This window comes from Chelonia mydas, chromosome 27, assembly GCF_015237465.2.
Source record: "Chelonia mydas isolate rCheMyd1 chromosome 27, rCheMyd1.pri.v2, whole genome shotgun sequence".
Lineage (NCBI taxonomy): Eukaryota > Metazoa > Chordata > Testudines > Cheloniidae > Chelonia > Chelonia mydas.
In genome coordinates, this window is record NC_057860.1 from 12,898,955 (window position 1) to 12,924,754 (window position 25,800).

The 25,800-nt window shown below is 52.3% G+C and overlaps 1 protein-coding gene and 1 non-coding gene across 8 annotated transcripts in view; both read right to left on the reverse strand.

Annotated features, from left to right (window-relative positions):
- MED24 (mediator complex subunit 24) overlaps positions 1–25,552 on the reverse strand; it is a 34,992-nt gene extending 9,440 nt beyond the window's left edge. For 3 of the 7 annotated variants that reach the window (XM_043536825.1, XM_037886825.2, XM_037886824.2), the window contains exons 1-19: positions 25,411–25,552; positions 24,592–24,730; positions 20,308–20,390; positions 19,685–19,723; positions 17,280–17,353; positions 14,883–15,106; positions 14,099–14,210; positions 13,144–13,294; positions 12,530–12,643; positions 11,149–11,196; positions 9,799–9,881; positions 9,415–9,501; positions 8,755–8,866; positions 7,830–7,972; positions 5,814–5,851; positions 4,933–5,015; positions 1,681–1,859; positions 1,282–1,381; positions 45–220 (exon numbers count right to left, since the gene is read on the reverse strand). In XM_043536825.1, coding sequence (XP_043392760.1) covers positions 45–220; positions 1,282–1,381; positions 1,681–1,859; positions 4,933–5,015; positions 5,814–5,851; positions 7,830–7,972; positions 8,755–8,866; positions 9,415–9,501; positions 9,799–9,881; positions 11,149–11,196; positions 12,530–12,643; positions 13,144–13,294; positions 14,099–14,210; positions 14,883–15,106; positions 17,280–17,353; positions 19,685–19,723; positions 20,308–20,390; positions 24,592–24,721 — 1,976 coding nt within the window. In that variant the 5' untranslated portion in view covers positions 24,722–24,730; positions 25,411–25,552. Of the gene's footprint in view, positions 1–44; positions 221–1,281; positions 1,382–1,680; positions 1,860–4,932; positions 5,016–5,813; positions 5,852–7,829; positions 7,973–8,754; positions 8,867–9,414; positions 9,502–9,798; positions 9,882–11,148; positions 11,197–12,529; positions 12,644–13,143; positions 13,295–14,098; positions 14,211–14,882; positions 15,107–15,686; positions 15,815–17,279; positions 17,354–19,439; positions 19,600–19,684; positions 19,724–20,307; positions 20,391–23,891; positions 23,979–24,591; positions 24,731–25,410 lie in introns of those variants that run through there. The other 4 variants (XM_037886823.2, XM_037886822.2, XM_037886826.2 and 1 more) reach the window with 3 other exon arrangements.
- LOC114020012 lies at positions 5,341–5,448 on the reverse strand. Its single transcript, XR_003564951.2, has one exon. It is a non-coding gene; the product is annotated as a small nucleolar RNA SNORD124 (small nucleolar RNA).
- Positions 25,553–25,800: the final 248 nt, after the last annotated feature.

Genomic DNA, 25,800 nt, shown 5'->3' on the forward strand with positions numbered 1-25,800 from the left:
AGCCCCATGGCTGCTGTCTTTCCCCACATGACCGCCCCCCTCACCGCTCGTTGTAGAACTGCAGCGTGTTCTCGCTTTGCAGGGATGTGGCCAGCTGCCGGATCATCTGCAGCGACTTGTCTCGCTCGTCCAAGCCCAGCATGCGGACGTGGGCCACCAGCCAGGCCATGGCGCACACGGCCATGCTGCACACCTTCCCTTTGATGTTATCCGTGATTTTCTGAGGGCGAGACACAGGCAAATGGCTGAGGTTCTGCACGAGACACAAATGCTGCCCCCGCCCTCTTTCCAAAGACACTGCTCTGTTTCACATCGCTGGGGGGTCCTGAAGCAACAGAACCAAATCCACCCCGGTGCAACTCCATCTGTTTCAGGGGGGTGGGTCTCACCCCAGGGCCTTGCCCAATCCCTGTCTGAAGGCAGTGGAAAGCTTGGACCAGCCCCTCGGTGGCAAGTGCTGAAAGCGAATGGTCGTACGCAGCGTTTCTATGGTGCTCTTTCTCCCCAGACCGCAGAGCACTTGATAGAGTGGGGCAGGATCAGTGTCGAGATCCCCCAGTACAGATGGAGAAACTGAGGCACAGAGAGGCGCAGCACCTCGCACAAGGTCACAGGGCAGCAAGCAGGGCAGGATTTTGTACGTGTCTCCACCCTACCAAAGGGCTGAATGTTTGTTAGTTTTGCTCTCTGGAGGTGTCTGACTGCTGAGGAGCAAGAGATACGCTTTGCAATAAAGCGTCTGAGGGAAATGCCCAGTGGGGAAAGCTCCCACCAAAGAGCAAAATCTGGACCCCACAATGCAGGACAAGGGACTCGGTCCTAACCGAGAGTTTACACCCGCATCCAGTTTCACTGGCATTAGACACTTACATTGTGAAGGCTGGTACAGCTGAGCACGTGACAAACGGATCACACTTATGGTGAGCAGTGATATTCCAAGCATGGTTTCTTTGTTTTAATTGAAGGCTGGTGAAATATGCTGGATTGGCCGTTCTAGAGACGGACGTCCCTGTTTACCAGGCCCGGTAACCCAGGGTTCTCTCTCTCACCCCCCCACCCCCACCCCACTGTGCTGAACCCCTATCCTGGAGGGGCGGTATTCAGAGCAAGAAGGGCGTTCGGCCCCCGGGACCCGCTCAGGCTTTGGGTAAGTCTGTGAGGTGAACATCTGCAAACCTGCCTTCTGGAAACACCCGGCCCAGGGAGGTTTGTGCCTCGGCTGTACCCCCGTGGGGCAGGGCTCCCCTAAGGTGCCCGGGGAGGGGCTAGCAGCACAGCTACCTGGATCGACTCAAAGGTGAGCACTCCATTCTCCCAGGCATTGAGGATCTCCAGGATGGCCGCCGAGATGCTGAGACATACCTCGTGCCACTTCATTTGCCTGCCGGGAGGGGGAGGGAGAAACAGAGGGAGACCCGGTCAGGGGCACAGGATACCTTTAAACGCTCACTCACCACGACCCTACCAGCCCGAAGGGGCAAGTCACGTACTGGCGGCAGCGTGGGTCCCACGGGCAAGCCGCGCTGCTGGCCATCTGCCTAGGCTGGCTTCTTGTAGCTGTTTGAGAGGGGAATGGGCTCAAGCAAACGGCTCTGTTGGGAATCTAGCTCAGCCCAGGCTGGAGTATGGGTGGGAATCGGGTCCCCCCACCCCCACCACACCCATAGGGGAGCTACGTACACCAGCTTCATTTCCGAGGAGCTGTTCAGCAGAGCAACCAGCGATTCCACCTTGGTGGAGTCAGGCCGGAAGCAGGGATGATCTGGGTTGAGGATTTTCCCCTCCTCCGGCATGCAGGTCTGCATCCAGGTCTCGAAGAACGGCACCTCACCCGTGGGGCTGGACTCTGAGAGGATCACCTGGAAAGAGGTCCCAAGCAAAGGCCCCCTAAGAAAACGCGGAGCAGCCCAGCCAATGCACAGCTCACAGCTGATGCAACAGCAACACACAGTGGCCAATGTGGCTAATGCCAGGAGACTATTCCTGAGGGAAAGGCAAATCTCCATGGTTCTGGCCAGTCCCAATGAGGCGAGTTACTCTCTGCCCTTGAAGTGTCACTCTCCCACGGGATTCTCCTTCCCTTCCTGTTGTGCTGAGCACAGACTGCACATTCCACCCCAGAGGTGGCTGCATTTCAGTGACGGAGTGGAAGCAGGTCCTACGACAGCCTCTAAAAAGTGCTCTTTGGATGGAGGAACGACTGCCACCAGGACCTGGCGTATCTGTCACAAGCAGGGATTCTTGCCCTGCCAACTCCTTGGGTGCAGAGTGCCCCCAAGCCCTCCTAGGGAGCATCCCTTGCTTCCCTACAAACCAATCACTCCAGGTCCCTAGCAATGTTTTGGATAATGACTTCCCAATACACCTGTGCACAGGAAATCCCGGCAGTGAGGGAGCCATGGATTATCCTGGGCTTGCAGGAGCCGGGATGTTTGCATCAGGCTGGTCTCCGCGCCTTCGGTTTGCTGGTGTGTGGAGCTTCCCCTAGGCCCCCCCAGCCTGGTGAGCTGGGACAGCACCCTGCAGGCTCTCACAGCCCGCGTTAGGAAGCAGGACTGGGGAAGGAGCCGACAAGGAGCCCGGCTCTGCTGCACAGCGGGCCAAGTAAAGGATGGAAATACCAGAACGCAAATCAGCTGCAATGCAGCCGAGCACCAGGGACTCCAGCTGAGCCAACCCACAGCACAAGGTTAAACCAAAAGAAACCCGTCTCGGGAGGAGTCGCGCCTCCCCCAAAGAGCTGTTTCACTAGCTACCCAATTCCCTTGCCCAGATATCTGCCCCCTTTAACGTGCCCTGGAAGCAGATCTGGGCATGTGCGACATGCCAAAGGACTGTGAACTGCTAGGGTGTAACATTGCCTTCCTTGGCACTGCTGCTTCATTGGCTGTATGGTACCGTCACGGGGGGCCTGTGGGAGTTCGGCTTTTAGAATCTCCAGACGGGAGACACAGCTGTGAATTTCCCTGTTCAGAATACAGGAGGCTGCTGCCTGGCCCACTGGCTGGACTGTGCACTGACATACAATGGAGCGGGGTTGGATTGCGGAGTACGGCTGGCTTCCAAGCTGTGGAGATTCAAGAATACCCGTATATTTCCCTACCGAGTATACAGGACTATTACTGCGCACTGCCCTAGCCTTCTAAGACAACACAAACAGTAGGCAAGCCCCACAAGGCCCCGGAGAGAGACATGTTAGGATTACTTTAAGCAGCACCAAAATGCAGCCACCTCTGGGGTGACATGCCATTGCTGTTCAGCAGAACCCAGCCAAGCTGCACAAGACTTTATGATGGAAAATAATTAACAACAAAGCCAGCTGAAGTGGCAGGGTGAGTTTACTAGCAATCCTTTGTTCCTTTCTATCCCCTCCCTCCAAGGATCTACCAGTACCTTCCAAACATTACTGAATTAATCCTCACCGCACTCCTGAGAGGTGGGCATTAGAGCCTGGGAAACTGAGGCAGAGAGCAGGGAAGTGGCTTATTCAAGGCCACAGAGCGAGTCAGTGGCACAACCAGAAACAGAACCCAGGAGTCCTGACTCCCCTGTCCTAAGCTTTATCCCCTGTAAGTTAGAAAAAGGGAGGTAGGCTGGGAATTTGCCCAGAATAGAGAGGTTAACTCCCCAAACACAAACATGTTTAATAGCAGGGAGAGAGTTCCCCTTACCCATCCCTGGAGGTGCTCACCACTAGACTGTCTGTACGGTATTCATACAGGCTAGGACAATGCTGCATCCTTACCCAACTGGGGACCTGGGGGCAAATGGGGGAGAAACAGACCCCCCAGAATCAAACAGGAACATGGACATGGACAAGCGAAAGAGCTGGCGTTTCTAAGCCAGCGTTAGCGCCTTCTTTCATGAGCACGACCATGTTAACTGTAGTTGCACAGCGCCCCCATGTGGGCATCTTTATATATTAATCTCAAAACTAAGCAGGATGAGAGGATTCAGAGATGGGAAGAGACGTGGTCGATCACTGAGCCCATCTCGCCAGAGGTTAATCCGGACCCAGCTCTAGGAAACAAAGCAGGAGTGGGAGGGGATGGTTTTTTCTATCTCCGACTCCTGTGATGTTACAAGGTTACGCCAAATGCCCGCACTCTGTGGGTCTGCCACGAGAGGCAGCGAGGGGAAGGAAAACGAACAGGGTAAGCCAAGGTCAGGAGCGGCCATCGATTTTCACAGGGTCACAGACTTTAAGGCTATGATCATCTGATCGGACCCCTTCAGGACATTCAGCCAGGGATCCCTGCAGCAGATGAACCATTCTGTCATGCCCAACAATGGGGGTGGCCTCCGTTTGGGGGCGCCCAGCTGGCAGCCCCTTGACCTGGTTTTCACAGGTGCTGAGCACCCGCAGTTCACATCAGCTGGAGTTCTGGGTGCTCAGTGCTTCTGGGGAGGGGAAAAGAAAAACCATCATGCCCTCAGCTAGCAGCTGAAGTCAGCAGCCACTGACAGACTTTTGGCTGGAAGTTAATTTCATGCGTCCGTTGGCCCGAGAGCAGAACAGAACAGGAGTTCCCACAGCTACCAGGACTCTTGCTCTTTCCAAACCCAGCCCTCTCTTTTCCAAGCTGAAAGGAAGCAGGTGAAATTAAATGCTCCGATGATCTCTGCACAGAGAGCCCTAATGTGATGCCCCCAGCGGGTCACCATCTGTGGCGATCAAACCCACCACCTCTGGATCCAAAAGCATGAGCTTCTGTCGCCCAAACGAAAAGACCCAGCTCCGTTAGATGCGCCCTCTACGTGATCCAGCCACGAGAGGGACACCAAGAGCCACAGTGCATTAGCCTAAGCTATAGAAGTGCTGTATGGTCTGAGCTCAGGTTTATTCGTTCAGGATCTCCTAGCTGGATGGCACGAGGTCAGGCTTCCTGGAGAAACCGGTCCACAGAGCCACACGCACAGGGGGCAGCCTACCTCAGAGCCGTAGGTCTGGGCGACGTGGCACAGCATGAGGAAGGAAATGTCGAACAGCAGGGCCCTGACAGAAGCCGCTTTGGCTGTGGAGGAGAAACCAAGCCGTTACCAGAGGAGCTTTCCAACCCCAGTTCGCCCAACTCCTTCCCTCAAGACCCCAGTGGGATGCTGTGGAGGGACCTCCCCCACCCCACTGCACTGGCACATGCTGCCTCCCGTGGGGCGCCGCTCCTGCCAGCGGGGAGAGCAGGTCGGTGCTCACACCACCCAGATCTCCTGCATAGCGGCCTCACCTGAGGGACCAACACGTCCAAGGGCAGGGAACTTTCACTAGCTCCCACCCCGCATCCTGAGCCGAGACCCTGCTGCACCACTAAGCGGCCATGGAGCCTGGAGCTAAGCCTTCCCTCCAGCCAATGGAAGGTCAGAGCATTTCTCATGTTTAATCACATGCAAATATATTCATAATCCTTATCTTGGGTCCTGTGCTCAGACATCATCCCTTCCAAAGAGGGAGAGGCTAAGGGGCACTGGCAGCAGACCAATCTCCCCCTCCCCCCGGGGAAGGAAGGGGGACTCATCTCCCCCACCCCCATCACAGAGCCCCCTGATCTGCAACTGAGCTGGGGACGAGCAGCGGGGGCTGCAGGGCAATGCACACGTGCTGCCGGAGAGGATAAAGAACCCCAGTGAGCCCTGGACCCTGCCAGAGTGAATCAATGCCCCCTTGTGCAGGCCCCTGGCTGGGACAGCGCTTTCTACTGTTACACTACGGCATTAACCCTTTCAGACCAGGGGTGCTCTATGAAAGGGCCTGGGCCCAGCTCCTCCACACTCAGTAGTAAGGGGCTCTGCAGTTCAAGCTGCCCTGTCACACTTACAGCCTTCTCCGCTGATGTGCTTGGTAAATTCATTCAGCCTGAAGAGGGGCAGAGAAAGAAGCAATGAAGCGCCATAGCCGAGGGTTCGCTCTCTGTGGCTGGTGAAACTGAAACCTCTTTATCCCCAGGGCAGGGCAGGCTGCCCACACCGGCTGCCCACGCCAAGCCTCCTCCACCCTCACTTGCCATGGCAGCTCAGGCCCAGCTTGGACCCTCTCCCCAACCAGGGCCAGCCTCCCAGTTCCCACCGGCTCCTTTCTCTGCTGGCTCCATGGAGCAGGCCCCGTCTAAAGACGGAAGGGGAAGGAGACCAGACGCGGGGCTGGGACTCTGTAAGCCTGGGTTCAGGTCCCAGCTCAATGACATGTCCCCTCTGGGCTTCCATTGCCCAGGGTAAAATGGGAATGACCCTTGCTCTCCCCCACCCTTTGCCTGGTCTGGTCAGCCTGGGAGTCCCTGCGGTTAGGGTTAGGGTTAGAGGCCCCAGCCAACCTGATCTTGGCCTCTAGCCGCTACTGCTCCATCCATCAATCCTAGCAGAGTAACAGCATCTGCCACATCTGACATGGGTGCACTGTACAGGGGGGATTCAGGCTAACCCAGGAGATGGCATCCTGTACATTAACACACTCACACCTGTTCTAAGAAGCCAGCACCACATCAACCCGACCCACTACCACACCCCAGCTGCACTGGCTGTTTGGTTCGCACTCTCTTTTCATATGCTTTAGTGGTTTGAAGATTTGAATGTGTGCAAAATAAAAATGACTCCAAACCCGCAGCCTGGGTTCTGCCCAAGACTGGTCTGACTATAGTAACAATTCCCAAGAATGATTCCAGCTGACAGGCAGGGCTTTAACGTGTCAAAATAGGAAAAGGTCCTGCTTATTTATATTACCGTAGTGCTTGGACACCCCACTTCGGATTATGCTGGGTGTTGCACAGAAAACAAGTGAGAGGTATCCCTCTGCCCCAGAGCTCACAATCTAAATAGACTAAGCCCGTCTACATTAGGAGCGCTTTGCTCCTACAGGAACACCAGTATATATATCTCAAGAAAGCACGGCTAGCGTGGATGCAGCTAAAGCTGCACTTTCCCGGTATAGTAAACGTGCCCCACGCAAACAAAACAGGCGATAATCGGTAAAAGCGCAGCGTTGTCAGTTTAGCTGCATCTACACTAGGGGCTCCTGCTGGCACAGCGAGATGGGTCAGGGATCACATCCCTGACTGACATAGCTACTCTGGCAGAATTTTGTAATGTAGACATAACCTAAGGGATGGAGGGGAAACTGAGGCACAAAGAGGGGAAAGGACTTGCCCAAAGTTGCACAGAAAGTCCACAGCAAAGCTGGGAATAGAACCCAGGAGTCCTGACTCCAAGTGTATGCCCTGTCCACTCGGCCCGGCTGCCTCAAGTTGGCTTACCATGTGCACTCCCACATCAGCTGGTTTTAGAGTACACGAGTTCAACCTCACAATTCTAGCTACTTATTTTTAATGCACCATCCAACACCACAGCTTTTCCCCTGCCCGCCTGGGGACAGCGAGGGATTTTAGCGAGCAATCAGAGTAGCAGGGCTGTTTGTTTTCGATATCATGGCTGGGGCAGGTGGATTTTGTGCCTGGGTGGTATGTTTCCAGCACAGGAGGCTAACAAACCCCCCCGCATAACGATCTGAGCTCTGAACATCTGCAGACCTATCCCGAGACTGCTGAAAAGCACCGATTAAAGACACGTTCTCAAAGCACCACAGGGGGCTTTGCTGTAAGCTCCCACCGCCAGCCGAGGCAGATGCGTGGCCAAAGCCGGCTGCGTTGCTGCACCCATAGCACGAGAGGACACAAAATACAGATCGATCCAGCCTCGTTATATCTCCTGGATGTTTGCGGCCACCTGCTTCCCTCGTTTTGCTCAGAGGTGGGAGGTCTGAGGCACAAACAGGTGACACAGCTGACGTGGCACCCCGCACCCAGCGATAACCCAGCACAGACAATCTCTCTGGAGTCACTCACTTGATAAACTTCCGAGCAAAAGATTTCAGCTTCCCCGTCGCTGCTGCAGCTGCCAACAGCAGATCCAGGCTCTTCCCAGACAGCATGTGGCCCAAGACGCCTAGTAGCCCCTCGGGGGATTTGGAGTGATCTGCATCCATGGTCTAGTGAAAAAACGGGGGGCCGGGGAACAAAGCAGTTTTAAACAGTGTTATAAAGCGGCTGTAGAAATCTGGGCATGACTGGAGCTCTCCAATTGGCTGTCGGTAACGCCATATGCAAGTCAGTCCTCATCAGAAGCCCCGTGGTTCTGGTCTACATGAGAAAACGAGAGATCCCGTCTCCCCAGAGGGATAAGCCCTGCCAGACGGCGCTCTAGCGTTGCTCAGCCACCACCCAAGGAGAGCTGTCGTTACCCATAATCCACCACCGGCTGCGGCTCAAGTGGGACCTGTGGGACAAAATGTACTTGCTGATTCAGAAGCTGGGGAGCGGGGCGGCCGTAACAATGCAGGGAAAGACTGCATCTGCCTGCGTGAGCTCTGTGTGCATTATCCAGAGAGAAAGGAGCTGGGAGCAGGACGTACACAGAGCTCTCTGCCTGCAGAGGCCTGAGTCATGCTGTTACAGCCCAAGTGCTTGAATATGCTGGATAAGGTCACCGCTTCCAGGCGCGGCTAAAGGGGTGGCTTGGCATGGGGAACAGCCCCTCTGACTCTTACAGCCACTACAGCAGAACAGGACAGCCGTCGATCCCAATGGCGCGGCATAGGGCTGCTGGCTGCCAGCTGCCCGCAGTGAGCCTGCCTGCAAGGCTGACTAGAGGTGCCGCCTTTCTCCCAGTACTGGGAGAGAACCTGGAGCATTACAGCTGCTCACAAGCGATCAAGGGTCCCAGGTGTCCGCAGCGGTCTGGGACAGGGGCGAGGAGCACTGGGGAAGTTACCTTGAGGATGTTGGTGACAGTGGGCTCGGCTCTCAGGATGAGCCCCGGGTTGGGCTGGATGTTGGCATTCTCTGCTGATTTCAAGCGTGGCGCGTGCTCCCGGTCAGCCGTCCTGGGGGAGATATGCACGGAGATGAGGGAATCAGAGAGGAGGGGCCCCCTCTTTCCCCTGCTTTCCAAACAATGTCCTTTGGGTCTGCGATCCCCCACTCCCTTCACCAAAGAGTGCCATCTACACCAAGCGGGACAGGGTTAATACAGCCCGCGGGAATCCAGCACCCACGCCCCTCCCCACATAGGGAGCCTGTGGCCAGCCAGAGCAGCAGATCTGAGCCAAGGAGGCAGTTCCCTGGGCCGACAAGGCCCCCTTCCCTCCCAGTCCCCATTGTGTGCTCAGCAGAGAGCAGCAAAGGCCTTTCTCTTCCAGCTGACACACGTAGGGTCTTTTAGCCCCCGCTTCTGACTGACTCTTCCTTTAGGGTTTTGACGTCTGGTTAGATCCAAACTGTCCCGTTAACTTCCTCTTAGCGGAATAAAGACACCCAGAGCCCCCAGAACCCAGTGATTCCCTGGGGAAAGGGATGGCAGCAAGACCCAGCTGCTATCAATGTGCAGGAATTTCACAGGGGAACTCCCAAAGCGGCAGAGCTCGGGGCCTACCGTTTGGCAACCAGGTTGGTCATGTTGGCCTCAGACAGCAGTCCCTGTTTGCTACACTCCTGCAGGAGCAGACTGGTACAGTCACAGCTGGAATTGAGAAAGATGGAGCTAAGAGCACAAGTTTTCTATGAGATATTAAACCCAGGACACAGGCCAGTTTACTCGTTCGGGGCTGTGGGGCTCCTCCGGCATGAGAGACATGCTGTCCCCATGGCTCTGCGCACAGCCCAATGGTTCTCAACAGAATCCAGTCATTCCCACAGCAGTGAGGAGGAGGAAAGACCCCGCACATGGCATACAACAGCCGTGCCCTTCCACATGCTTAGGCCCTTTCCCCTGGGTGCTCCGAGGTCAGGCGCAGACACGGGAGGGAGAAGGACTTACTTGCATCGCTGATCAGCTTTGTCCAGCAAAGGGGTGAGTTTCAGCAGGAACTCAAAGGCACAATTCACATCCTCAGTGAAATCCTGCAGCCACACAAGAGGCAAGAGCTTGATCAGACCTCGCTTCACAAGGTACAAGAGATTCTTTCAGCTGAAGCAACAAAGTCACTTAGAAACTTGGGCTCGATTCTGCCCCATCAGCTGAATAACTCTGCACAGCTTCACCTGGTGGACCAACAGAGTGTTGGCTGGTCAGTGTGACGTTAGCAAAGGGATGGATTATCCTATGGTGCTTCTGGGACACGGGGAAGGCTGGGCGGCCAGAGTCTGATGTTCAGAGGTGCCGCCTCCCACTGAAGTCACAGCACGGCAGGAACACAACCCTCAGCAGCAACAGGAGCTCCAGACACTTGCCATGAAAGTCAGGCCCCAACCTCCGCTCATGCATTACAAGCTGACATCCACTGCTCAGCAAGGAGAGGGAGGAGATCCTTAGAAATGGGTTGGGTTGGTGTTTTACTGTGGACTTCCCAGCCCTCAAAACAAAATCACCCACAGAGATAGCAAAAGAGCACTGTGGTAAATGATAAGAGCATCCAAGCAGGGACGACTTGTGACCTCTGGCCATAAACCTTCCCCCAAGGGGTTTCAGCCTAGACCAGCTATCACAGTGGTACCCCATCCTCCCATCACACCCTTGAGGCCAAGAGTTTGTCTCCTCCCCCGGTTACGTCTCATCTTTTAGACTGTAAGCTCCTTGGGGCAGGCAGTGCCCTTGGCCGCATGGCCCCGATGTTGCCGAGACCTACACACATGCTTATGGTTACGGACACGAGGGGTCCTGCTGACCAATCAGATCGTTCCTGGTGCAAAGCTGAGCACGGGCCTATGTCTCTGAGGGAGCAAGGTCTATATTTGTACAGTGTCTAGTACAACAGAGCCCCAAACTGGCTGTGGGGTGGGGTTACACAGAGCCCCTGCTACGGGGGGAAGGACCACCCTGGTATGGGAGGCATACACAACCCCGGGCAGAGTTTCAGAGAGTCCCTGAAATAGAGGGAGGTAGGAGGGTGGCAGGAGGGATGCAAGGAGCCCCTGGTGTGTACAAGTTCAGACGACAAGTTACAAAGCATGTGACCTCCCAGGCTATTAGACCGTAAACTCTTTGGGGAAGTGACTGTCTGCTACTCTGGGATTGTTTAGTGCCTAGCACAACAGAGCCTCCATCTCATCTGGTCCCTGGGCACCTCCATTACAAACATGATCTGTGTGTGTGTGTGTGTATTGTGTGTACACACACACCTGCACTGTAAATGATCAATACTAAATACCAACAGTCACAGCAACTCACCTTCTCTCCCTGGGGATATTTCTTTAGTTTAACCAGAACCTGAGGGATCTGAAAGAAACAGTTTTTTAAAACACTCAAATCTAGCCCAAGAGATCCTGGGTGCAGAGACTCAGGCTCACGCAGCACGATACATGGCTCGCACCCAGGCATTGTGGCACAAGACACCAGCCCTAGAGGAAACACCCCTAAGAGCTGCCCCACAGAACTGCACCAGCAACCCATCTAGTCAATGCCCTGGGACCATCTGTTCCCGAGGAAGGTGGGAGGAAAGCCCCCTCGTGGACATTTATGGAATCACCCACACAGAAGGGAAGTGTCACAGTTTCTTCCTAACCCATCTCTCAGAGCTGAAGCAGGAGTGTCTGTTCATTTCCATTAGGTCCCCGATTCCCTTCACACCTGTCAGTCCCAGCAGAGATTACTGGGGATGAGATGGAGGAATACGAAGTTGGAATGTGTTGAGCTTGTTCTGGGGTCAGTTCCCGTCCACCGTCCCTTTTTTTTTTTTTTTTTCACAAAAAGCGGACAAGAGCTGGGACAGGGGATCCAGGGCCGTAGGCTGCTGTTTACATTGGGGAGAGGGGAAAGAAAGATGCTAAACACATAACCTTTCAGTCTGCCAAGGACAAAGGAGGAATGCGAAAAAGGAACAGCACCGGGGTCTTAACACAACACTTATTCCCCCTCTGATCAAAATCAGACAGTCACTTAGCATTTATAAAGCATTCTGCAAGGCTATCACCCCTGCTTTACAGATGGGGAAACTGAGGCAGACATGGCCAAAGCAACATGGCAGTGCTAAGAACAGAACACAGATCTCCTGGCTCTCAACCCTGTGCTTTAACCACCATCCCCACATTGTACACCGGGACCAAAAGCTCCAGGGAAAAAGGCGTGAGGCATGGGGGGAAAGGAGGCAGAGAACCTACTGAGATCTGAACCTTGGGATCATCTCTCCGTTGCTGAGCCAGCTCTTGGCTGACAAATAAGATCAGGGCCTCTCTGCATACAGCTGGATAAAGTCAAGCCAATGTCATATCCCACAAGGGCGCAGGTTCTCCATTAAGCCAAGACCAACCGCGCCCCACAGCCAGGAACAAAGTGACACGAAAGCTGTTTTGCTAAACTAAAATAAGCCTGACAAATCAATGTTTGGTGGCTCGTGTAAACGGATGCTGCCTGAGGGCTCAGCCTCTGAGCCTGCAGTTTAACATGCTCTGTACAGTTGGGGCATGAAAAGGGTCCCCAGGTGTGGGGGGACGCAGTGGGAGAGGAGAGGTAATTGCTCGGCCAGGTTTTGGTGCTCAGCAGGTCCTGGGGGAGCCAGGCAGCGACAGACTCCGGAGTGTCGGCAGGGGCAGGATGCAGGACAAAGGGTTACCTTAAGGAAGGTGAAGGCTGTCCATTTCAGCTCCTCCGTCCCCTCTGGAGACTCGATCAGGCCCACAAAGCAGGCTTTCCAGATCTCCAGCACAAAAAGCGGTGATGGAATGCGCTACAAGTGGGATGGAACAGATCTCAGACCCAGAGAGTCCAGTGTATGCCACCCCCTCCACACACGCACCCTACTGCATGGGTCGTCAGCGGGGATCGAACCGTGAGCCTCTTGATTAAAAGCAGGTGTGTCTGTCACTTGAGGAGTAACCCCATTCTCCAGAGGCAAAAGCAGACTCCTAAACCTCCTACACGGACCAGCCAGAAGGGTGGGGCAGAGACCCACCTGGCATTAATGCGGGTGACACACAACTGGATTTGGAGGGAGTCATACTTCCCTGCATTTCTTGCGAGATCAGGGGCCAGCCTCAGCCTCACCCCTCTCTGTGCAAGCCAGACACCAAGACGAGAAGTGACCTGCCAAGGCCAGACAGATTCAGCGCCACAGCCGGGATTAAAGCTCAGGAGGCCCGGCTTCCAGTCCCACTAGGCCACACTGCCTCTCTGAGTCAGGATTCACCCAGGACAGTGAGGAAACAAGCTCCTGCTCCTTCACTGTACCTGCATCCGCTTCACCATCATCAGCTGTTCCACGAGAGGCTGGGTCTCTCCTGTGAGGTTCATGGTTCCTTCCAGCAGCACCACGGCATGCACGGTGGGGAAGCCGGTTTTGTTCAGCTGCTCGGAGTGGGCCGAGAGCATGGTGGGTATGCTACAAAAGAAGAACAGTGGTAATCGGGCAGGGGGCTCAAGTGATGGTGGCAGAGACCCTACACCCGCCAGAGCTGAAGGTCATTGGGTTTCAACCCTCCCCTATGCTGCTTCCACGTCTGGGTCAGGATGGGCGACGGCCCTTAGACTCTTCTCTGGTTTGACAGATGAACCTTTGGTCACTGGCTAGGTCATTGGTGTTTAACACCCTGGGCTCTGGGCAGTCCTTGGGCTTGTCCACATGGGGAAGCAAGTCCAGAATAAGGTCAGGTGTGAATTTAAAGCCTCTGGCTATTCCGGAATAGTTCCCTGCATGGACACTCTTAGTACAGAACAGAGTCCACATGGGCGTTATTCCAGAATCGCTATTCCGGTCATGTTCCCATGTAGACAAGGCCGGAGAGTTAAAGGGGGAGGGGCTGCTGAGGGGGTATCATGAGGGGGGCTTCCAGCCTGGGACACAATGGAGTTCCACCTAGCCCTGCATCCTCCCTCCCCCGGCCAGCTCCCACCAGAGGCACAGAGGGGCAGGCCAGGCTGCACAACGGCCACAGGAGATGCCTGGAAGGCATATGAGGCTCTCTGGCCATCAGCAGAGGAGCCGGGACCCATGCAAGGGTGAGAGCAGAGTCCACAGGCCTCAGCAGTGAGCCTGCCTGGGCTGTGCCAACGTGACCCGCCCACTCGTCCCCCAGTGCTGCTCCCATGACTACCCCGGCCGTCCCGGCCGACAGGCAGAGCAGGTGCCCGGAACCCCCGCCAACTCGAAACCCCAAGCGCACAGAAGGCAAGGCCGTGGGGCTACCTCTTGATGAGGGAGATGCACTCGTCCGCCTGGCTGTGCAGCTGCAGGTTACTGAGGCTGCTCAGATTCTCCCCCAGTTTGATCAGCGACTGCTCTATGGTGCTCCACGAAGCTGGAAGGAAAGGGGAGGGGGGTGGAAGGCAAGATTTTCAACATAGGGATCCCAGGGAGGATATGAGAGTCCCAGTAGGTCTGTACAGCTGAGAGGTCCTGACAAGGGCTGGGATTTGCCTAGGAGCCCAAGGGGGTAGGCAACCAAATCCCATTGGATTTCAGTGGGAATGAGGTACCTGACTCACACAGGCGCTGGAGGAAATCCCAGCTGAGATCTGTGCTGCCGCAGAGCTGCTCTGGGACACTGCTTGGCTTTGCACAGCGCCCTCTCCAGGTGTGCTGGGGAAAGTCATACCGCAAAGGAGCGAGTCCGCAGCACCCATTAGCTCCCGCAGACTCCTCCTCCTGGGCAGCGGGGACTGGAGGGCAGGCAGCGCGGGTGTCATGTCAGGGAGCAGGTGGCTACAGCAATTGAGACGGCAGAGGAACTGGGGTTGGAGCAGCAGGGACAAAGAGAAGGCTACGGGAGGGGGAAGCAGTGATGGCAGGGCTTGGCTGAGCGGGATGAAGGAGGAGGAGGAGTCAAAGACGATCTCCCAGGTGATGGAGAGGATGGCAGCAAGAGAGAATGGGAGGAAAGCTCAGAAGTTCAGGTTTGACCATGGCAGAGCCACCAGCAAGACGAGCCGAGGTGAGGGGGTGGGACGGACGGAGTGGCCCAGCGACATACACGTCTCCTCCAGCTTGCCGATGTGAATCAGGGCCCGGTTTTTGGTGCTACCCAGGATCTTCTCCAGCCGCTCCAGGCACATCTTCAGCTGGTTCTCAGCAGCTGCCTGGTCCAGCATCTCTTTGAACTTCTCCGTATAGAAGGCTGCGCAGCGCAGCATCCAGTTGAGGGCACTCATCAGGGCCCGGCACAAGCCAATGCACTCCTCTGCTTTGCCATGGCAGCTGAGAGAAGGGGGCAGAAGAAAAGATTAGGTTTGAATGTCTCATTATGGGACCTTCCCCTTATTCCAGCTAGCCAGGCTCCCCCACCACCGCAGCATCCAAACAGCTAACAATCCTACACCTAACTACATCAGGCAGGGCTGTGAAAAAACCACGCCCTGTGCAACGTAGTTACACTGACCTAAGCTCTGGAGTAGACACGGCTAGGTCCATGGATGAATTCATCCGTCAACCTAGCTACCTCCTCTTGGAGAGTTGGATCTACTGTAGTGAGGGAAGAACCCCTTCCCTGGCTGTAGGAAGTGTCCGTGCTACAGTGCCACAGGAGCACGGCTGCAGCGTTTCTAGCGTATACACACCCAGAGGGAGATGCTCAAGGTCACACAGAGAGCTGGGGAATTGAACCCAAACGTCTCAAGTCTCAGCCCTGCACCTTAACCACTGGACCATCTTTCCCCCTATTCACACTGGCTGAAACATGTGGCTGAATTTCATCCACCTGTTGACTGTTTTTCCTTCCTCAACTCACACAAAGCACTTTGTCACACTTATAACCTCCAGTATGGCTGAAAAATCTCACCATCACGGGGTCTTCCTGGCTTCTCTGGTCTTCTAATTAAAGGGATATACTTTTCTAAGCCGGCAACTGAATTATCTTGCAAAAAGTGATCAGCATTGATCGACACACTACGAGGTGGGAGTTCTCCTTCTGGAGCACAAATCATTTGGTTCCAGAGGTTTGGATCTAATTAAATGGAGGATCAAATTAACCAGGGACTGGATGACGCGGCCAGCTTTGCATTTGGCGAGCGGCAGCTCCTTGCCAACACATGGTGACAAATTAATATTAATTGTTGCAATTCTGCTTCAGGAAATAGAAGAGCAGCTATTTCCGCCTTTCTACCCCATCTATTCACTCCCCGGCACACGCTACACTCAGCAATATCATTGACGCCTTTAAACAGGTTTAGTTGGGTTTTAAGGTAAACTACAAGCATTCCGGGTTTTTGAGAAACTGTTTAATGCCCCAAATCATCAACAGAACATCAGCCCCTCGCTCGCTCTCTGGACACAGCCTCAGCAGCGTCATGGCAAACGCCTGCTTACTAGCACCAGGGCAAACGCTCAAGGTTGCAAGAATGGCCAGGTGTGTCCAGAAACAGAAGTAGCAACGGCTGCAACAATGAGGTGCATTGGCAGTGCTGGGCATGCACGGCCCAGGACCGTGGAGCAGGAGGTGCCGCAGGTGAGGACTGGGATGCATTAGCAGGGATATAATCCCTCAAATGTATGGGTTTAAGCCTACCTCTAACTACTGGGGGTCAGGAAGATATCTTTCCGTGGAGGCAGGTTACTCCATAATGCCAGATGCAGGGTTTCTTGTACCTTCCTATAAAGCAGGCACTGGCCATGGGCAGCAACAGGACCCTGGCCTGGGCGAGCCACTGGTTTGAGCCACTCTGGCAATTCCTATATTCCCTGTGTTTAGCGCAGCTGTGTGGGGCGTCCAGGACCTGACTAGCAGGAGGGCTGTCAGTCAAGGTGCACAGGCAGAGCTGAGGAAAGTGACCTGCCCAGCTCCTACATTAGGGGTTGCCAAACTTTTGTTCGGCATGACCTCATTGTAACAAACCATTTCCTCCTGGGGACCCCAGACAGCAGGACGATGTCATTTTCAAGAGCAAAACGGCATCTCTGCACAGCGCGACCTCGCACACACCATAGGTGAGGCCCCATTGCATGGATGATGCCATTTTGCTCTACAAAATGGCGTTCTCCATGCAGCGTGACCTCTTACATATGGTGCGTGTGAGGTCATGCTGTGCAAAGGATGCTACTTTGTAGAGCAAAATGGTGTCCTCCATGCATCATACATGGGAGGTCACCAAGGGCTTGTCTACACCCCGGATCGGCGGGCAGCAATGTAGTGTAGACAAGCCCCAAGTGTCATCCTTCATACGCTAAGGGATCACTGCAACCCTACTGGCTGATGGCACGACCCCATCTGGGGGTGTGACCCACAGTTTGGGAACCGCTGTCCCACATATCCACTATTGCTGGCTCATCAGTGTTATCGATCTTTGCCTTTCAGGGGCATTAGAGCAACTCCTCCCACAGCATCATCACGCAACCCTTCAGAAGAGAGCACAATGTAACAACAGCAGCCCAATACCTGAGCCGATCACAAAACATATCCATGACCTCCAGCAGGGACTGGACGCAGAGATCTCGGGAGAAGTCATCGAACTACAACACAGGAATACAAGGGGATTTTAAAATCAGACGCGTTGAATATAGATCTCAGTTTTTAAAAAGAAACATTAAAAGACAGTCTGTGACCCACTCTAGGATAGGACAGGGCTCCCTGCCAAGAGTTTGTATTGGCAGCTAGTTCAACAGCTACTCAGAAATGAAGGATGTATTAACAGGAATGTTGTAGGCAAGACACAAAGTAATTCTACCACTCTACTCAGCACCGATAAGACAGTTCTGGGCACCATGCTTCAAGAAAGATGTGGACAAATTGGAGAAAGTCCAGAGGCGAGCAAGAAAAAATGATTAAAGGTCTAGAAAACATGACCTACGATGAAAGAATGAAATAAATGGGTTTGTTTAGTCTGGAGAAGCAAAGACTGAAGGGGGACATGATAACAGTTTTCAAGTACGTAAAAGGGTGTTATAAAAAGGAGGGTGATAAATTGTTCTTCTCCACTGAGGACAGGACAAGAAGTACTGGGCTTAAATTGCAGCAAGGGAGGTTTAGGTTGGACATTAGGAAAAACTTCCTGTCAAGGTGCTGAAGCCCTGGAACAAATTACTTCGGGAGGTTGTGGAATCTCCATCATAGGAGATTTTTAAAAACAGGTTAGAGCAGCGATACTCAGAGCTCAGTGGTTCAGGAGGCAAATTCGCGATCAACATTACCCAGAAGAGCCACAATCATGTGAATTCATTGTCTCATTTACTATAGCACTACTCAGATGTAAACAGTATGACAAGGGGAAATACTGATCGATATAATTTTCATAGCAAATACGTTAATAACTTAGTGCAAGTTGATAACTTAATTGGTTAACATCATAGTAAAAGCCTCCTGATTGGTTAATAATTAAATCACACAGGGTTTTAATATCACGTGCTGCAAAGAGCCGCAGGAGACACTTTAAATAGCCACTTGTGGTTTACGAGCCTCAGTCTGAGTATCACTGGGTTAGACAAGTGCCCACCAGGGATGGTCTAGATAATACCTAGTCCTGCCTCAGTACAGGGGCCTGGACTCAATGACCCATCAAGATCTTTCTAGTCCTACGTTTCTAAGATTCTAGGTCAATGCTTCTCAACTGGTGGGTGGCGACCTGCTGGGAGGGGATCATGAAAGGCAGTCAGGGGGCTACCAAGGGTTGGAAGTTTTATTACAATCTAAAGCAAAGAAAATCTCACTCCCCCACAGCCCGCATGCTCTTACCCTTCATGTGATCTCTGTCAACCTCTCGACTCTCACACACACAAATAAATATTAAAGCATTATCATCATCGATCCTTTATTCCCTTTATTTCTATAGTAAACATAAGGGGTTGTGAAAAATATGTGACTGAGAACAAGGACTCCCCACTTTAAAAGGTTGAGGAACACTGATAAGGTAACTTACTCTAGCAGACACTAGCAATCTTTCACATGAACCACTTTTAACTCATAGCACCCTGTCCTGGGAGTGCATTTCCCTCTGTCACTAAAACACAACATCTCCATGGGCAGATTTTCAGAATGGTTCATTGCCCAGTAAGAACGGCCAGTCTGGGTCAGACCAAAGGTCCGTCTAGCCCAGTATCCTGTCTTCCGACAGCGGCCAATGCCAGGTGCCCCAGAGGGAATGAACAGAACAGGGCAATTATTGTGTGATCCATCCCCTGTCGTCCACTCCCAGCTTCAGGCAGTCAGAGGCTAGGGACACCTAGAGTATGGGGTCGCATCCGTGACCATCTTGGCTAATAGCCGGTGACGGACCTACCCTCCATGAAGAGTGGGAACTGTTGGGTGCTGACTACTTGTGAAACTGACCCTTCACATGTAACCTCAGCTCCTGGGACATTTAATACAAGTTACGCTGGCTAAGATGTTAACACTGCTCCCATCAAGGAGAAAAAACACTAGTCTCTGGCTATGACACTGCATTAACTGGCAGCGCTACATCCCAATGTTGCTGGTTTTAAGTATTAACCCCTGGATTCCCCCACCACTGCTGGAGTTGTCGACTGCTGTGAAAAGGATGTGCCAGCATGTGGTTTTAAATGTGTCGTGCACACGTCAGATGGATTAGGCTTTTAAACCTGCCTCGCAAGGAACTGCGCGCAGTTTCCCAAAGGAAAGGCAAAGTGATCTCTTTCCACTGATGGTGGACAGCCTGTTCCACATAGCAGGGACACAGAAACAATCTCTTTGGTTTGTGCCATCTGATCATTGCTGACTCAGCAAAGGATGTCATTTTCCGCTTGACCTATATCTGGCAGGAGTTAGTGGGACAGAAATGGACGCATAGATTGTAGGTAAAATGAAAGACAGCATCCGTCAAGATCTACCTTACTGATGGCTGTCAGGACGGTGGAATAAGACACCATCTAGGAACAAAAAAGAGAGCAAGAAAGTTATTAGCTAACATTTTACAATGCAATTGCTGTTGCCAAGGAATAATGAGGTCATTTTACAGCTGCGCTACTTGTCTCTTAAAAAGGGGCTTTGGCAGTGACCCAGCACAAATTTAAACAGACATTTTTAGGTGATCACTGATTTGCTTTACACAAACTTCACATTAAACTACAATTTTAAATAACAAGCTAAGGAAAGCAAGAGTGTCTTGCAGCTGAGGAACTGTCTAAAGGGCAAGGGATCTCTATGCCCGCCTGTATGCACAGGTCACCACCAGAAGCTTTATTGCTTTGGCACGTACTGATCAGAGGGACACTCCGCCACTATCTCCTTGCAGAGGAGAGAAGCATGATCGAGTGCCGCACTGGGAGACAAGAAATTCTGCATTCTAATCCTGGCTCTCCCACTGAGTCCCGCTGTGGATCTAGACAAGTCACTTCACTTCTGAAACTTGGTTTCCCAGGAGCAACAAGTCCCCTAACTTGGGGTTGGGAAGGTTAATTCATCAGTGTCTGTAATGCACTTTGAAAAGGAGAAGTGCTACCGAGGTTGTTACCTGGGAACTGATTGCATATTTCAGGTAGGACAAGATCAGTGGGTTGGGTGATGGGCCAATCATGGCCTGTTCAAGGAGAGCTTCTGCAATTAAAACAAGAAAGGCCGGAGATTTTAGTTCAGCTAACACATGATCTCTCATTGTGGGCACATCCCACAAGCAGGAAGGGAGACAAAGAAAACATTGCTGATCCCAAAGATTTAGCACGACGCCGTCTTTAAAATAAATGAATCCTACAACTGTCAATTCCCAGTAGCAGAGGACAATAAATAACTTAGGAAGCATAAAGTATCCTGCCGCTAACTCAGCTCTTGCAGACAAGCTTGGGCCAAAATGGACCCCACTGTCTGAAAGTTGCTGTTATCAATGTGCGTTACCCCTCTTCCAACTTACTGAGGCCCAGTGATCTGGGAGAAAACCTCCGCTCACACACATCTCTTGGATGCTGCACAACTGGGCGGCTTTTGCTGTTGGTTCCTGAACTCTCCAGGCCTAGCGAATGGCCCCTCTGCTGAGAATGCCCATGCACTTTGGGTGCCCGCTTCCCCTGGCAATCTGCCAGAGCTTGGGTTTGGCAGCTCATGAGTGCAGTGCATGTCCTATCTGTTCAGTCAAGCTTTTAAATTGCCCATTTGAACTACTGCAGCAGAGCACGGAGGCTGTCTCACAAAGACAGATCCATATTTTGTAGCCTTTGTTTTAATTAGTCTGAGGCACCCAGATGCTGGAGGTGGAAACTGCCATTTGGGAATCACTGAATAAGTGCATCCCTCACTTTCTTGGAGGGCAACTGCTCAAAAATAATGCACCCGTCTGAATCCCCAGACAATAATAAATCACAAGCACTGAATCAGAATTGTTGGCTGCAAGACACATCCTAGAGCTTGCTCAGCAATTATGGACACTCGGAAACTAAATGCATCTTTCTGCTCACCAGAGAGAGAGAATTCTAATGAAAAGGAGGACTTGTGGCACCTTAGAGACTAACCAATTTATTTGAGCATAAGGTTTCATGAGCTACAGCTCACTTCATCGGATGCATACTGTGGAAAATACAGAAGATGCTTTTATACATACAAACCATGAAAAAATGGGTGTTTACCACTACAAAAGGTTTTCTCTCCCCCCACCCCACTCTCCTGCTGGTAATAGCTTATCTAAAGTGATTTTACACTTTCCTTACAATGTGTATGATAACCAAGGTGGGCCATTTCCAGCACAAATCCAGGTTTTCTCCCCCCCCCACCCCCTTTTTTTTTTAGTAACTTTTCCCCTTCCCGTCATCCTGTAACCAGGGAGCATGACACAACCCAGGCAAGACATCATGATCCATCGCATATGCATCACTACAGCTCCGCCAGGCACTGGGGCTGTTCTGGCATCTCGCTGCCAGATTTTTTCCTTCGGTTTTTGGATCTGAAAGCAGCATCTTGAACGTTAAAAAGGACCGTTCTAGGGCTAATGCACAGTGGGTTTAAAGGAAATCACCTCATCCGAAATTATGAACAAGGAGGATCATCAGAGCTATTCCAAGTGACAAACAAGTCCTCCCTGGACTCCCCCCACCCTGTCATTATTTGTATTATGGTAGCACTGCTAGAAAACGCAATCGAGACCAAAGGCCCATTTTACGGACACATCATAAGAGACGGTCCTTACCCTACACAGACAAGGCAGGCAGTGGGTGAAGGGAATACAGACCCACAGCGAGGGGAACAGACTTGCCAAAGGCTGCACAGCAGTGACAGAATAGGGGCTAGAACCAAAGTCTCCAGAGTCTACCTAGTGCCTTTCCACTGCCTCCCATCCCCCTGCCACCGACACCACTCAGGTTAGCCTCTTCATAACGGGCAATCACTGGTTCACCTGTGCTGCCTCATGTCTACAGAGAGACTCTGTTATAATTGATATGGGCCAAAAGTTTCAAATCCAGGAGCCTAAAGTCAAGCTCCCGCATGCACATTTAGGCAACGACCTGGACGTGCCCTATATGCCAACAATTCTGAACGGCTGCAGTTCCCCCTGCCGCAACAGAGCTGAGGTTACATGGCTAAATCTGGACGTGGAGCTTAACTTTAGGTACCTGGGTTTGAAAATATTAGCTACAGTGCCCAAACGGTGCTAAATACTGCAAAGGCCTAGAACTAGGCAGTCTCTCTGCCCTGAAAGAGATTATCATCGAAGAGGATAAAGCGCAGACAAAGCAGCGAAGACAGGAAACAATAGGCAGAGAGGTGCGTAGGGCTGGGAGGAGGAATACACAGCCGCTGGGGGTGGCTGAGCTATGAATCAGGTTAGTCTCTCAATATAGGTGCATTTTTAAAGTTACAATTTTCAGAACTTGAGGGGGATGGGGGTTAGCCATAGCCTATCACAATGATATCTGAAGGATTTTTATCTTGGGACTGATTTGCCGTACACGATAGTTATAAGTGAGAACTCAGAGTCACAGATCTTCCATGTGGATTATGTGGTACCCAGTAAATTCTTTTGTATGACAAGTATCAGATCATGCAGGGCTTTAAAAACAAAATCTGTTCACCACTGGTGAATGGGGAGCTTTCTATAATTAGGGGCGGGGAGCACTAAATTATAAATTTCTCCAGCTCTTAAAACACTATCTTTCTAATCCTTGTAGTTGTAAAGTGCCCGCTCCAAATATAAATACAGCGTTGTCTTCCTGAGCCTGCAGACTGCCTCAGTCCCGCTGCTGCTGCTCAGAGCTTTTCCAAGCAGCAGCACGGCAAAAATAATAGAACATTAATCAGTTTCACAACTGTGAAAATAATCATGGACATTTTACTCTTCTGCTGCCCAAGATGGCTAACAGCAGAAGCAGAAAATGGAACTACTCACAAGGGACAGCGACAGTAGCAGAAGAATACACCCTCTGCAGCAGCTGAGGAGATGGGGTTGAGTAGAGTAGGAGATACCTCACTTTACAGTAGGCTTGCAATTGAAGGGCAAGTAAAGGAGGAAAGAAGCAGAGCGGAACTCTTTTCCATCCCAGCAGGCAAGGGGAGGCTTCAAAATTTAGCAATTACCCTCTAGCCAGAGGGTGAGATTACAAAAATGGTACTCTCAGGCAATGTCCAGGCATAGCATTATAGTACCCTCCTTCTACCCAGCAGGTTTGAGCTGCACTTTTCACGCTCATCCCTGGGACCTTACTGGTGTCTACTCCTCTGGCCAGTAGGTGTCTGGTAAATTCTGTAAGCCCTATGTTAATGCACCAATAAAGAACTTTTGAAAGGAACAGAAATGGGATCTCACAAGTGAAACAAAGAATTCCCCATCCCTCACTAAACAGAAAATGGACCCAGATGAATGGAATCGCATGTGGGGAAGATATGATCTTAGGTTACGGGAGAGCCAACCCTCATCTAGCATAATTAGGACGTTCAGTCCAGTTCTCCATGTTGGTTTGAATGGGGAATATTTCCCCTGAAAACCTCTCCTTTACATCAACTCAAGAACAAGTGATTTGTGTTCGTTTACACAGGGCTTTCAAACACACACCACAGCCAGGAAAAACTAACATGTTACCATAATTGGCATAAAAGCCTGGCAATTATTTTACCTACGTATACTCAGCAGGTACCAACATTTAGCAGGATTTGTGTCAATCTCCCTTCTTGAACTGGGATGAGAAAAACAAATTCTGATGGTATCTGTGGGTCGGAAAATGCTTTCAGTTTTTTAATAAACAATAATCCCGAATGCTTATAACAATAGAAATACCTAGTTCTTATACAGTACTTTGTATCCACAGATCTTTAAGCACTTTACAGGGGAGATAAGGATCATAATCCCCATGGTACATGTGGGGAAACTGATGCCCAAGGTCTCCAAGCAAACCAGCAGCACAGCTGGGAAGAGAACCCAGATCTCTTGAGTCCCAACGTAGTGCTCTATCCACTAAGCCATCCTGCATCTCTCACTGTCAGTAATAGCTCAGCAAGTTATTGCAGCCAATAATCATACTCTATGCCCCACTCATCCTAAGATTTACATACTTGGCTTTAAGCACGAGTAGCCCTAGTGAAGGGCTCCACTCGTATATAAGTCTTTCGAGTGCAGGAGCCTTCATTCCAAAGTTTACTGTTGGGGAGTTTTTCAGCCCTGATAAGTAGGGCAAGTTTACACGCTAGCACAGAAACAACACTAAACATAATACAAGTGCAGCAGTCTGCTTTTCCGGATCATGTTTGTCTCACTCTGTACCAAACACATAACACAGACAGACATGTGCACCCAGGCAGTCAAAGAAAACAAAACCCTGACCTGCCAAATTAAGTATGTCCCAGGTGGCTCCTTTGGGGAAGAATTTCTTCATGTTTATGGCCCACTGGTAATCACTCCACCGCTCTTTCCAGGCCTGGAGAATGGCCTGCTTTAGATTGACAACCTTCATCTTTCCGTTCTGAAAGGGAGAGACGGACGATACAGCAGCTTGTTCACAACAGCATTTCTCACCCATTCCTCTCATAGATTTAGCTCACCCACACACCTCCCCGGGGGGCGCTATAAATTAAGCACACCTTTTATTTCCGTAATAAAAGATTCACTCAGAAGGAGGCAAGGCAGCCTGGTTCACCCAGGAGGCTGAGAGCCAGGACTCCGCGGCCCTATTCCCATGATAAGGGGGAAACGGCAGCGTCCACCGGTTAGAGCAGGAGCACGGGCTCCTGGGTTCTAGTCACACTGGGAGGGAGCATAGGGTGCTGGGGGGCAGGACTCCTGGGTTCCCTTCCCACTCCCAGATCTGGGGGACAAGTGTTTGCAGCAGGGGAGTAGGAGCCAGGACTCCTGGGTTCCCTTCCCACTCCCAGATCTGGGGGACAAGTGTTTGCAGCAGGGGAGTAGGAGCCAGGACTCCTGGGTTCTGCTCCCAGCTCTGGGAGAGGGCAGCTCCTGTGGCTAGAGGTGGAGGAGTGAAGCCCCCCCCCCCCCCCCCGACATCCCCCAGTGGGGCAGCCCCATCTCCTATTAGCACCCCTTTAACTTGCTTATGGGGGAGGGGGAGGCCCCCCCCAGAAACACAACCAGGGTCTCTTCCCCCCCAACCAGAAACACACCCGGGGGGGGGGGGGGCTCCCTCACCTTCCAGCCCTCGCAACCAGCCGCCAGACAGCACCCCCTTCAGACCCTGGGCTCCGCCATCTTGGCACCCACCAACAAGCCCTCCGCTGATTGGCTGGAAGAGCCCCGCGCGCCGCGGAGGCTGCTGGGAGTGGTAGTTTTTTTGCAGCAGGCTGCCCTAGAATCATAGACTACCAGGGTGGGAAGGGACCTCAGGAGGTCATCTAGTTCAACCCCCTGCTCAGAGCAGGACCAATCCCCATTTTTTGCACCAGATCCCTAAATGGCCCCCTCAAGGATTGAACTCACAACCCTGGGTTTAGCAGGCCAATGCTCAAACCACTGAGCAATCCCTCCCCCAGAGACAGAGACATCGGGCCGCCCCTCTGACCTGGGCGGGATGGGGCGGTG